Here is a 14,219-nt window from a genome sequence, read left to right on the forward strand (position 1 = left end):
CTTTACAGCTATACCAACAATGGGATGTTATAAGCAATTTTATATTGGTCTTTTCTGTACTTCAGCCCTGGCAACCTTGAGGTTTAGTGGATTAGTGTAAATAACACAGCATATAGAGACCGATTTCATGAGAATGAAAACGCCCAAATTTAAAGCACATCTGGCAACATGAACATAACTTATCATGATACATTGTTTCAGGATAAGGATGCATTTTAAGACTGCAAGTCTCGTCTTGGGCCGGATTCAGACTTCTAATGTCTCTTAAACGAATGTTACCCTGAAATACAGAATGTGTTTGAATTTTGCAGAACATAGTGAAGGCTGGCAGCGCAATCCTGGACGCCAGTAATAAAGAGCACTGGGATCAGATACAGAGAACAGAAGGAGGTACGGCGCATCTGTTGAAAAACTTTGAGGAGTACGCCAACACTGTGGCCCGGAACATGAGGAAGACCTACCTGAAACCCTTCATCATTGTAACCGAGAATATGGGTGAGTAACTTCTAAAATCATTAATGTAGCTACTAACATGGATTGAACCGATTATCCAGTACATTGTTTTGAGCACTATACAGTTCTTATTAACCTTAATCTTTCTTTGACTTGTCAGTTTTTGCAGTGGATTATCTAGACGCCATTTATCCAGATGAGGCAAAAATCCCTCGTTTCCAAACGACTGACCAGGAGTGTCCCAAAGACCTTAAATCATCTGTTATTTTCCCAGAATTCAGTTTCAGATCTTCAGAGCATGAAGGTAAAAACATACTGTACATTGAAATAGATAGATATGAATAATTCTGTTGGGCCCCTCAGGGGACTTGGCGATTGGGATATAATATATGTCAGTGCTTCTGCATTTGCTTGCAAAGCTTTTGCATTCTCTCAAATGTGTTGCGTTCTCCTGAGAAATGTTACCAATATTTCAGAAATTCTACCACCTCAAATTATTTCCTTCACAAATTTTTGTGAGCAACTGGAAAGTTTCTGGTTGCACTTTATTTTACAGTATGTGTATTTACATGTACTTATAGTGTACTTAAAGTGTATTTATCTAAGAAAGTTCTGGTAACACAAGGTAACTACATGGGGTAGGGTTAGGGTTAGGTTCAGGGTTAGTACCTAGTTATTATATAGTTATTGTAATTACTATAATAAGTACATAGTATGTACATGAGGAACAGGACTGTAAAATAAAGTGCTACCAAATTTCTTACAGAATGCAAAAGTATAACAAAACATTGCACAGTGACTAAGAAGAAAAAAACCCTAACTAAAAATGAATGGGTTGCTGGCCACATTTTGTTTGTTTGTTTTCTTTCAGTAGTTTTTTAATAGTATTTAGTCACCATATTGGAGATTGGAAATATTGGAGTGTTAATAAATACTGCATTTTTCGCATTAATGCATTTGGCAGACACTTTTATCCAAAGACAATTATAGTGCATTAAAGGCTATACATTTTTATTTTACCAGTATGTCTGTTCCCTGGGAATTGAACCCACAACCTTTTGCACTGCTAATGCAATGCTCTACCACTGAGCTACAGGAACATAAACACTCTCTCTCTCTTTTAGTTTCTCCCACAGATGAACCAGAATCTCAGAGCAGCTCTGACGAAGAGCCCGATCCGGCTCCAAACAAGAGGAAAAGGCATGTTGAGAGTCTGCCACCATTTCCTGTGGCTGCAGTCATCATCCATAAATCTCTGGGCCAGCTTCTACCAGAGCACTACGACCCCGACCGCCGCAGTCTCAGGTACAGAACGTCACTTTTTATTATCTGTCCAACTATAAAGCGCCTGTCCAAATATTTAGTCTTGGTGGCATTCCACAGTCAAACACAGAACACTGTTGTCGTGCTAAGAAGATCGCGTTTTTTCCACAGGCTGCCGAACCGTCCGGTCATTAACACTCCCATCGTGAGCGCGACAGTGTACAGTGAAGGTGAGCCATTACACATTCCTCTGGAGCAACCAATCACACTGGACTACAACCTTCTGGAGACCGAGGAGAGAACTAAACCAGTGTGTGTGTTCTGGAACCACTCAATCGCGTGAGTCACCTCCCCTCCAAGCTAATTCATAGGCTCACATTTTTCATTATAATCTAGATATCACGTTAATCTCCTAAATCAGTTTAGTAGATGATTAATGCCAGTCTGATGTGTCTTCGTATGTCAGTGTTGGTGGCACAGGCGCCTGGTCGTCGAAAGGTTGTGACCTCATCTCCAGAAACCACACCCACATCAGCTGCCAGTGCAATCACATGACCAGCTTTGCCGTACTTATGGATATCTCCAAGAGAGAGGTACTGTGCCTAAAATAACAACATCGGACCCAATTGCTTAAAGGGTGGTTCAACCAAAAAAGAACCTCCTTTCATCATTTACTCGCCCTTGTTGTTTATCTTTGGAAAACATGATAAAATATTTATGTTCATCCATTAAAAGTCTACAGAATTAAAAAATCTTCACTGGTTATATATAGAATGATAATCTCTAATGCAAGACTTTGATTAATCCGCACAGGTTAATCATTATTTTCTGTTTTTATTTACTTTTTCTGACTTTCTCTCATACTTTCAGCACGGTGATGTTCTTCCCCTGAAGATTGTCACCTACACCACAGTCTCCGCCTCTCTTCTGGCGCTCTTCATCACCTTCATCCTGCTGGTCATCCTGCACAAACTACGCTCCAATCTCCACAGCATCCACAAGAACCTGGTGGCCGCCTTGTTCTTCTCCGAGCTGGTCTTTCTCATCGGAATCAACCAGACCGACAACCCGGTGAGGGACTCGTCTCCAGAATATTACTGTGAAACCAGCATGGGTTTAAAACTGGAAACAGCTAAATAATGTACAATTAAAGCGAGAGGGAACTCATATGAAATTACAAGACTGGTTTTATGGGTTTGATCTTTCATCAAGTTAAAGCATTTCGATCTCATATGTGGTTTTCACATCGAGGGGAGTCTCATAGTTTTCCCTCTTCAGCCATATCCAGAATTTTAGATTTGCATTCTCAAATTCCACTAATGACTTTCTAAAGTCTGTAATTAACAACTGCATATAATTGTGGATTGAGGTTACTTTGACAAACGGTTGCAATTACTGTGAGGTGGCTTTTATTTTGGGTATTTGTCATCCATTGCTGAGTAAAGAAGAGCTTTAATGGTTTCAATCCATTTATATGTGGTTTGACTCTATCTTCTTGTCTCCAGTGTGCCACTGGCTGGGCGGCATTCACTGGATTACTGTCGATTTCTGTACTTTAGATTTGTAAACAGATGCTGCAGATGTGCATGTGAAACAAACAACAGTGTATTTTATTTTATTTTTTCCTTTTTTATGTTCAAATTCCAAATTTCCCAGCTGGTTTTCTCATTGAGGTATGCTATGACTGGTGTCTGTTAGTACTAGGGATCCATTTAGAGTTACACTAACACCCTTTCACATTATTTAAATAAATGTGAGGTCTGGCTACATGTTGGACACACTGTTTAGGTCTTGCTCTGTGAAGATTGCATGTAGATATTTCATTACCAAGTGTGTGAATTTCACAGAACATGTCAAGAACATGCCCAAGTATAAAAACACTAAGCAATAGCTATTTACACATAGAGAAAAAAGGAAGGTTCTAGTTACAGTTAGTGTAAAGGAAAGTACATGCTGTTTACACTTAGTGTAAATAGTGGTAGATACTGTGTTTTTTGGACTAAGTGTAAATAGAAACCAATAGCATCTTGTTTTCTCTAAGTGCAAATAATGATGCATGTAAATAAAAAGTGTAAATAGAGATTATGCACTATAAATTAAAGGGATAGTTCACCTAAAAATGTATGTTTTGTCATACTCACCGCCTCTAGTTTTTCCAGTCTCTTTCTTCTGTTGAACACAAAAGATGTTCTTTTGTGTTCAACAATTTTGGAAAAAACGATAATAAAAAAATAAAAATAATTTCTGGGTGAACTATCCCTTAAAATTCTTTTTTTTTAATGTAAATTTATATACCATGGTAGTATTTTTTTGTGATGCCTTTATTTAATGTATTTTATATAAATAAATAAAATAGTAATATATGACTCTGGACCACAAAACCAGTCTCAAGTCGCTGGGGTATATTTTTAGCAAAAGCCAAAAAAACATTGTATGGGTCACAATTATCAATATTTATTTTATGCCAAAAATCATTAGGATATTAAGCAAAGATCATGTTACCTGAAGATATTTAGTAAATTTGCTACCATAAATATATCAAAAATTAATTTTTGATTAGTAATATGCATTGCTAAGAAATTATCTGAACAGCTTTAAAGGCGATTTTCTCAGTATTTAGATTTTTTCCCCCATAGATTCTAGATTTTCAAACAGTTGTATCTCGGTGTATTGTCATATCCTAATAAACCATAGAAAAATTATTTACTCAGCTTTCAGATGATGCAATGCAATTTAACAGAATGTTTCTGTCCAATATTAACACTCTCTCTCTCTCTCTCTCTCTCTCTCTCTCTCTCTCTGTAGTTTGTGTGTACTGTAATAGCCATCCTTCTGCACTACTTCTACATGTGCACATTTGCCTGGACGTTTGTGGAGGGTCTGCACATTTACCGTATGCTCACTGAAGTCCGAAACATCAACCACGGCCACATGCGCTTCTACTACGCCATCGGCTGGGGGATTCCTGCTATTATTACAGGTCAGACACACACACACACCCTCTCTAGTCTGTCCACTAATTACTATTTAATGTAGATACATTTCACCCAACCCAGTGTCTGTGCAGGTTCATATTTGTACGCTCAGCTTAAGTCCACTGTGTCAATACGGATACACACCTTCATCTCATGAATTTCCCTGATAGACTATTAAAAATGTTTGTAAACCAGCACACACACACATTCATGTCGCCGTGCTTGGACTCGCCCCTTCTTTTGGATGGTGTGGCTGTGTGTTCCCTGTGGGAACGAGACAGGACGCCAATGTCTTCGTATTACTACCCCTCGCTCTCTTGCTCACTCTTTTTTCTTTCTTTCCCTGTTTTCTCTCCAATGGCTCTTCTCTCCATAATGGGTGTCACTTTCTCCACTGGCACATGCTCAAAGCAGTGAAAAAGCCCCTATCCAAGAGATAATAGAGGCTGACCCGACTCCTCTCTGCTCCTCCCAGCTTAATGAATGGCTGCCTGCTTTCTTTACTCCATTCTGTAATTCATTGCTCATACTATTGGTTAGGGATTTTCACAGACTTCATTGTGTAACTCATCCTGCTCTGTTCTGCTTACAGAGGAGAAGTTTGCTGTTACTTTTCTAAGTTATCAATTTGTGAACTTCCATTGGCCACCTAGTCCATGAGAACGCAGGGTTTCCCATTTGTCATTTTAGCGTTCAGAAGGGTGCTCACAAGCGCCCCCTTGGAGCCAGTATGAGCCTTCACTGCACATTTTTCGCTGTCCTCTCCATGTAAACAAATAGGATGTGAGCCAAATAAAAAAATCTAATTCTTATTATTAATCTAGTTCTTATTACACTGATGTATGTTCCAGTGTTCATTTTTCTAAAAGATTTGCTTTTAGTTGTGTGATGCTATAAAAGCGGGATGTGGCGTCATGATTAAGTGCTTGTTATTGGGTTTGGGGGAGTTTGGGAAGGATTGAGATACCGCGCTCCATCTCATGGTCACTACTTGCAGACTCACATTGTGTCTACACAGTTGTTGTGTTGTGTTGCGATGCAACTGCTAAAGTCTGTCTACACTGAACAAGACAAAGTGACTGTTAAAACTCAACTGAACATTGTGTCAGTACGTCATAAATAGACGGTGTCATCAATTTACTGTTGGGGATTTGTTGCGTAACGCCACATCCGGTGTAGACAGCATCACTGATTATAATTGGTTCTACAGTATATTGTTGCTTCGATGTAGACACAATGTCAGTCTCCAAATGATGCCATTGTTGCAAGATGACAACGACCATATTTGGGATGTTTTGGCTTCGCTTATCTCGAAGACATTTTTAGAAGGAAGAGATTTTGTTTTACAGTCTATGCTCAGGACGCTAAAGCAACATGCTTAGAAACCAGTCATAACACCTTAGCAATTCTAATCAAGCAAACCTACCTGTGACTTTCTAATGATCCTGAAGACATTGATTAGCAAACTCAGTTTTGTTTGATTAGGGTTAGAGCTAAACTCTACAGGAAAGTGGATCTTGAGAGCCAGATTTGAAGATCGCTGACATAGCAACACATTAACAGCACTTTAGCAACACTTTAGCAACCACTAAGCAAGACCCCAGAAATTACGAGCAAGTATTAAACAATGCCCGGGCAATCAACCACAATAGTATGTTTTCTTAAGATGTTGTTAAAGATATGTTGATGTTTGTGTCCCATCAGGTTTGGCTGTGGGTTTGGATCCTCAAGGATATGGGAACCCTGACTTCTGCTGGCTGTCCGTCCACGACACCCTCATCTGGAGTTTTGCAGGACCCATCGCTTTAGTGGTGCTGGTAAGTCCATCTACTCATCAGTTGTTCATCATTCTAACTAATCTCATTCCATTCTTCATAGTCAGATGATCTTATGTTATAAACAATCCTTTAACAGGTCAACATCATAATCTTTATGCTGGCGGCAAAGGCGTCGTGTGGCCGTAGGCAACGTTCCTATGAAAAGTCTGGAGTCATGTAAGACAGTGTTACCCTGTCCATTGAGGTCATTGAGGATTGTTTTATGAAATATGGTACTTATTGTGTTTTTTTTACATGTGCTTCAGTCCTGCTCTGCGGATGGCTTTTTTGCTCCTGTTGCTCATTAGCGCCACCTGTCTGCTGGGTTTAATGGCTGTTAACAGTAATGTCATGACCTTCCACTACCTGTTTGCCATCTTCAGCTGTCTGCAGGTAAAAAGTTGTTCTATTCTTTACCTCAGTTTTTCAAAAACAGACTAATAAGACAAGCCTAATTTTAACTTTTGCTCATAGTAAGGCTCAGTATACATGCAAAAATGCTAAACAACATCTATAGCCCCTTTCACACTGCACGTGGGACCCGGCAAATTGCTGGAACATTGCCGGGTCGCCTTCTGTGTGAAAGCAAAAACGTCCCGGGATTGAACCTGGGCCGGGGACCTAGTAACATTGGGGGGTTCGACCCGGGCCAGATTTAATGCCATGTCGAAGTGATGACGCACGTTATCGCGCGAGTCTTTTACCGGCTGTTTTGAAGAAAGATCAATGTTCGCGACAAAAAAATATGTGCAAACTGTAATGAAGCAGAGATCAGTTTGTTCCTCACATTCCGCGCTGATGCTGAGATCGTTTGCTTGCTTCAGTGAAAGTATAACGTGCCTAACGTTTTCGACTCGTACATTAAACATCACGCCCTGATGTCACGTGTCGTTACGGGGTTTTTACGGGGTGTGTGTGAACGCACGCACATATCCCGGGTAATCACTGGCAGTGTGAAAGTGCAAAATCTAGCGACCCGGGAACAATTGCAGGAACACTTTACCCGTGTATTTGCCGGAATCGCAGTGTGAAAGGGGCTTATGTGTGGTACTGTGTACGGAAATCTCGCAAACTACAGTGCAGATGCAGGATGTGTTTAATACATCAACAAGTGTTGTTATTATTAACTAAAAGTAATAGAAACTGAGTTTAAATATATTCAAATGTTCAAAAACGTACACTAAGAAAATGTAAAAATGTGTAAAATTTCCATAGCAACTTTTTTATTTTAAAAGTGTGTGAAGTAATACAATTGCAAACACTAAAACTAAAATAAAATAAATGAAAATGTTAAAACTATTATAAAAAAGGACTGAGCAAAAATGTAAAACTGAAAATTTTATTTGAAAACTGAACTCACCCTCAAGTTGTTCCAAACCTGCGTGAGTTTCTTTCTTCTACTGTACACAAAAGAAGATATTAGGATAAAAGTTAAGAATGAAAATTGGGTTGATGTCAGTATTTGACACCAATTCGACATTGACTTAACATTGAATTTTGATTACACAACCTACAGTAAAAATGACAAATATCAGTGTCAGCTGACGTTAGTACTGGACATCAAATTAACATTGACATTAGACATTGAATTGACATTGCCACCCAATGTCGCATCCAACATTTACCCAAATACCAATATCTTATGACGTTGTGTGCCTGCTGGGTAGCCAGTGACTTCCATAGTATTTTTTATCCAATACTATACTATATAGAACTGTTTAGTAAACTATCCCTTTACAAACCATTTCCTGTTTGTTTTTCAGGGCATATTCATTTTCCTCTTCCACATCGTGTTCAATAAAGAGGTGAGGAAAAATCTGAAAAACGTTTTCACAGGAAAGAAACCGTTACCTGATGAGTCCAGCGCCACACGCACCACCCTACTGACAGTAAGTCACTACAACACGTTAACGTTTTTATATTTACACATGAATTGTTCTTCACAGGTATAGAAACAGCAGTTAGATCAGTTTATATGTCAGTTTATCTTGTAGTAGCAAATTAATAAGGAAGTAATTTAAGTAATTTGCAAGCAATAAGAAAGTAATTACACTTCATTTGGTATCAAAGGAAGCTGTGAAGTGGTCTAGCATTTGGATTATTTTGCTTGATTTACAGTACTGTGCTCTTTCACTGCCCTTAGCGTACATTGAACTGTAATAACACACACTTGGAGGACGGCACGTTGTACCGCTCAGCCATCGGCGAGTCGACGGTGTCTCTGGAGAGCACAGTCAGGTCAGCAAAGAGTCATAGCAGCTACCTTACTTACACGCACAGGTAACACGCTACTGCTGGGGCACGGCGCTACGCTCTTATTGTGTAACATTTCACTTCCTTTCATCCTATTGATAACACTTCAATAACTTTCTATTTTATTCTATTTGGTTTTATTTCTCTTTTCATATGCATGAGTGTGCATTGCTTCTGCTTTGCTTTGCTGTGCTGCAACAATGCACACAAGATCCGAAACACATTCTTGCATGTATTATTATGAATGTTGTGTATGCATGTGTATTGTGTACACTGAACGCGGCATGCTGATTATAGATTCAGTTCATTAATGATTTTCAAAGCATGTATCATCATGTCTAAATAATTTGAATTTGTTGACAGGGTTCAATATTATGGTATGATGTTTGCTATCTCGAAAGCACAATTCACCAATTAGCATATAGCAATTTGAATTAGCAATAGCATATTGACCTAATTAGCTCACAGTATGACTAATGTTGTTATTTTTAACTTTAACCCTTTAACTGTCACCCCATCCCGTATATGGGACGCCTACATTTAGTTCACTGTATTACAATTAAATCTAATCTAATCATGACAAACTATATATCGTTGGAAAGGTCTAAGACGCCAATACAAATATGTATTTTACCAATGTTTTTTGTTTTACTAAACATTTTAAAGTCGGTAATGCCATTAGGGGACCCACGTGATATTTTTTTTAACGAACAAATCATTGTATAACATTTTGAATTGATTTATTGATTTGTGGAAATAAATTAAACTAGTTTAAAAGAGAGACATATATTCAAATTGGAAACAGTTATTTTAAATGATATTAATATTTCCACACTATTACTGTTTCTACTGTATTTTCATCTACTAAATAGTTTTACTAAACATAAGAGACTTCTTATACCTCCAGACAGCAAGAATTTGAGCCAGATGAAGTTAGTTATGTATGGGTTGTTCATTTTTAGTTTTTCACTGCAATCTAAAAATCATTGCGACTAGAGGTCACGTGTTTGGCATCTGTCGTGTATATCTCACAGTCTCCCGATTTCCCTTCTAAACAGGGATGAATTGGCTCAGAAGCCCAGTGTTTCATCTGGAAATGCTAAAGCCGGACTCACTGACATTGACGGCTCACTCTTCCGTAACGGCACTAAAGCAGATGGTAAGAAAAACGTTTTCAAGCCAACACTAATTCGTATATTTACTGCCTGTTATCCACATGTAGACAAGCGCAATGTAGTGTGACATCTATATTTGTGAACTGCCAAACTTAGCTGGTGTGTGTCACCTCAAATAAAGAGTTGACATAATAAATGTGTGTGTATTCAGACTCGGATTCGGACAGCGAGCTCTCTGTGGATGAACACAGCAGCTCATACGCCTCCTCTCACTCGTCCGACAGCGAAGATGAAGACATGGACATGAAGCCAAAGTGGAATAATGAAAGACAACCACTACACAGCACTCCAAAAGGAGCAAGAGAAGGTATTTTTCCCTTCGGAATCGCATTAAAATGTAAAATCTGACACTGATGGATGCATTTACAAGTTAGGTGGAGTGTCAGGTTACATTAACCCCTTCTTCTGTGTCTCAGTGGACACTGTGTCCAATCATGTGAAGCCTTACTGGCCGACTGAACCCATGACGGCCAGTGACAGTGAAGATCATGGAGGGGCAGAGAGACTAAGAGTGGAGACTAAAGTTAACGTGGAGCTCCATCAGGAAAATAAACTCAATCACACTGGAGAGACCACTCAGGACAGAGACCACCCAACAGCCTCCATCCAAGCCAACAGCAACCACCAGCCTGAACAGAGGAAGGGTAAGATGTATATTTTGATGTTTTGTTGTTTCTGTGTTATACATTCTACATATATACTGATATTCTCGTGTACTTTCTCCTCACAGGGATTCTAAAGAATAAGAATAAGATCTCGTATCCTCCTCCGCTGACAGACAAAAACATGAAAAACAAACTTAGGGAGAAATCATCGGACTACAACCCCCCCACCATCTCCTCCATAGTGCCCTCTATAGCCTCTAATGATGGCGGCAATGGTCACAACGTCCTAATCAAGACCCCTCTCCGGCTGGACGTCCCACCACGAGAGCAGCAGAACGGCATGGCCATGAATCTGAGATCAGTGACCGTTAACGGCGGCAACCAGTCAGACTCGGAGTAAGACACCTTTCTCTATTCACCTGTCTTATTTATTTATTTATCTACTATTTTGAAATCCATTACTAAAATCAAAGCATTATTTTAGTAGTTGAATTTAATGGTTGATTATTAAATGCATTAGGGTGGTCACAGTACCAAATGTGCAGTAGTTGATACTAACACCAGAGGAATTTCACTTGATACCAGAAAAAAACTAATAGCTGAAATGTTTTAAAGATGAAATACATCATATTTCACCCAGAATACACTATAAAATACAGTAGCGTACAGTGCATTGTTTATGCCAGCATTTATTAATCCTACTTCATATTCATTTGAACATTTGCTGTTACATTTTACAAGAGCATATGTTGTATCTGTTGACATGAAAACACGATGAACACATTTTTATTAACTAATATTAAAGGGATGGTTCACCCCCAAAAAAAGATGAACATTTTGTCATCATTTACTCATTTTACACCATTTTGTTCCAAACATTTATGAGTTTCTTTCTTAAATCAAACACAAAAAAAGATATTTGGAAAAATTCCTAACTACCAAAAAGTTGTTTATCCCCACTGACTTCCAGAGAAGGGAAAGAGATACTATCCCTTATGAAGCAAAAATATATTGCAGTATATTGGAAAATATCATGTTATATATTAGGCATATATTCGGTAGCACGTTATTTTACAGTCCTGTTCCTCATGTACATACTCTGTACTTATTATCGTAATTACAATAACTATGTAATAACTAGGTACTAACCCTAAACCTAACCCTAACCCTAACACTACCCCATGTAGTTACCTTGTGTTACCAGAACTTTCTTAGATAAATACACTTTAAGTACACTATAAGTATATGTTAGTACACGTACTGTAAAATAAAGTGCAACCATATATTCTTATATATGGGATTTAATATGTATTTTTTCCAATATATTGCAATAATTGAAAGCGTCAATCATTTGTATATTTTGCAATATATTATATAATGTATGTACAATCAATATATTATTCAATGTATTCAAATATATATTAGAAAATAAAAAGGGAAAATAATATATTAGAAATACATCACAATATATTTTAAGAAATATATTGTTAAATATATATTTCCTTTCGTAAGAGATGGAAGTCAATGGAGACCAACACCTGTTTGATTACCAGCAATCTTGAAAATATCTTCTGTGTTCAGCATAAGAAAGAAACTCATACAGATATATGGGTGAAATATCTATTATATGAAATTCTGCGCAATATTGCTTACTCCAAATTCATATTAGTTAATGCATGAATTACCATTAACATATGAGTCCATATTGTAAAATGATTTAAAAAAAGAAGTTACTCTGAATTGAATTGATAATAGTGATACTGACAAAATATCATTACCATTTTTTGATTCTTCACTCCTGTAGTAGTACCAAATATATCTGCTTTATATATTTAAAAAGAAGAGAAAATAACTGCCATTTGTTTCCGCATGCTTTTGAAAAGTGAGCCGTCTAATTCCGTCGAGCTCTTTGTGTCTACTGAAGCATGTGTGTCGAAACAGTGAGCGTCTTCTTCACACCTGTTGTTCATGTGGCATGCGCCTGCTGTACTTGGCCTGTATTCCTGCCCGAAACACCCTTCTAACCCGCATGTGTCCTCCTTCCTTTTCTCTCCCTTCCTGCTCACTACAGCGGCTGTAATGAAACATCAATCTGACCCAGCAGGAAACCTGAAGAACTTCTGCCCTCGTGAGGGGAGAATATCAGCCCTTGACAGTGGGAGGAATGTGGAAAATGACGGTGGATTACCCAAAGACCCCCTCTATAGGTGCACCTTGCTCTCCAGCGTGTCCCTGGGGTCCAGGCTCCATCGGAAAACAGTATTACTGCAGACGTCTGCCTGTGAAACAAATGATAAGGAAAGAAAAGGGAATGTATGTACATATGCAAGACGGGGTCAGCGAGGATATACGGAAACTGTGCCAAACCGCTAGACGTGGGACTATAACTCTCCCAGCATGCCGAGCGGCAAGCTCTGACCGAGTGAGAGGTGGACTTAAAGAGACATTTCAGACTTATGTAATCGTGTACGTTTTACCACTAGTGCTTCTTAAAGCCGTGCTGGTGTGGAACTGTGTAGAGACATTTTCTGAATCCCAGAATGCTGGAATTTTCACCAAGTGCCCGGCTCGGCCCGTCCTCATTGAGGAGATCCGTCTCTTAACTAACACCTTTGTCAATGTAATTACTGTGTAGATCTATATTTTTGGTTTGTTCTTTTTGCAATTGTAATATTTCAAGGCCATTTGTATATTGAAAAGCATTTTTAATAACATTTAATGCAAGATTATTTTTGAATCCAATGTGGTTAAATCAAAACTGTTTTGTACGTGATTTGCAGAGTTTTTTTTTTTTTTTATGGTGCTGTAGGCCCAAAACACAAGACTAAAAGTCTACTGTTCAACTTTGACGATATTCAGTGGCGATGTTTTATAATGTTTGAACTGTGAAGACATAGATAGCCCTTAGACTCAAGGAAATGAAAACGGATGTGTTTTATTTAGTAATTCAATGACAGTTCACGAGTCATATTCCAAAGAAACCGCCGAGAAAAAGACTTGCAGGTGTTTTACATCTTTTTTTTTTTCATAACAAAAGACACTGGATTTCTTATGACATAGCTGTATTTATTTTTATGTTTTGAGACACTGGACAAAAAACTGAAGCTGTACAAATAAAAGCTCTCTGAATTTGTATTTTTGTTGTGTAATATCTTGTCTTCTCTCAGTCCAAGCACAACATGTAAGGTGAAGTATAACAGGATATGCTACCACTTTTGTTTGTTTAAGTTTAGTTATAAAGTGTCAAAATAAGTATTATAAAAACATGTGCTGTGTTTTACAACTGCACTACTCTACTGCTTTACATCTTGAGGCTCTAATGCTAGTATAGGCATAAATCACAAATTAACCTTAATTGTGATTAAAACAGTTATTTGAGTCCTGATTGTCAATGTATTTTTCCTTAATTCGCTCACACGTTAGTTTAGGGTCCAATTCTCGCTATTAACAAACCATTAACTATGATTTTGCCTCAATAAACTCCCAATACACTGCTTATTAATAGTTAGTAAGGCAGTTGTTAAGTTTAGGTTTGCGGAAGGATTAGGAATGTAGAATATGCTCATGCAGAATAAGTGCTTTATAAGTGCTAATAAACAACCTATATGTTAATAATAGACATGCTAATAAGCAACTAGATAATAAAGTGTTACCCTTAATTCTATAATAGTAACTATT

At 38.1% G+C, this 14,219-nt stretch overlaps 1 protein-coding gene across 6 annotated transcripts in view; it reads left to right on the forward strand.

Annotated features, from left to right (window-relative positions):
- The window catches only part of celsr1a (cadherin EGF LAG seven-pass G-type receptor 1a), an 83,538-nt gene extending 69,862 nt beyond the window's left edge, over window positions 1-13,676 (forward strand). For 2 of the 6 annotated variants that reach the window (XM_026225491.1, XM_026225514.1), the window contains 17 exons: window positions 312-495; window positions 614-757; window positions 1,578-1,758; window positions 1,888-2,055; window positions 2,183-2,309; window positions 2,587-2,787; window positions 4,522-4,696; window positions 6,396-6,508; window positions 6,606-6,685; window positions 6,775-6,901; window positions 8,272-8,397; window positions 8,652-8,788; window positions 9,820-9,920; window positions 10,088-10,243; window positions 10,353-10,580; window positions 10,667-10,937; window positions 12,613-13,676. In XM_026225491.1, coding sequence (XP_026081276.1) covers window positions 312-495; window positions 614-757; window positions 1,578-1,758; window positions 1,888-2,055; window positions 2,183-2,309; window positions 2,587-2,787; window positions 4,522-4,696; window positions 6,396-6,508; window positions 6,606-6,685; window positions 6,775-6,901; window positions 8,272-8,397; window positions 8,652-8,788; window positions 9,820-9,920; window positions 10,088-10,243; window positions 10,353-10,580; window positions 10,667-10,937; window positions 12,613-12,637 — 2,544 coding nt within the window. In that variant the 3' untranslated portion in view covers window positions 12,638-13,676. The remainder of the gene's footprint in view (window positions 1-311; window positions 496-613; window positions 758-1,577; window positions 1,759-1,887; window positions 2,056-2,182; window positions 2,310-2,586; window positions 2,788-4,521; window positions 4,697-6,395; window positions 6,509-6,605; window positions 6,686-6,774; window positions 6,902-8,271; window positions 8,398-8,651; window positions 8,789-9,819; window positions 9,921-10,087; window positions 10,244-10,352; window positions 10,581-10,666; window positions 10,938-12,612) is intronic. The other 4 variants (XM_026225473.1, XM_026225507.1, XM_026225482.1 and 1 more) reach the window with 3 other exon arrangements.
- Window positions 13,677-14,219: the final 543 nt, after the last annotated feature.

Source organism: Carassius auratus, chromosome 4, assembly GCF_003368295.1.
Source record: "Carassius auratus strain Wakin chromosome 4, ASM336829v1, whole genome shotgun sequence".
Classification (NCBI taxonomy): Eukaryota; Metazoa; Chordata; class Actinopteri; order Cypriniformes; family Cyprinidae; genus Carassius; species Carassius auratus.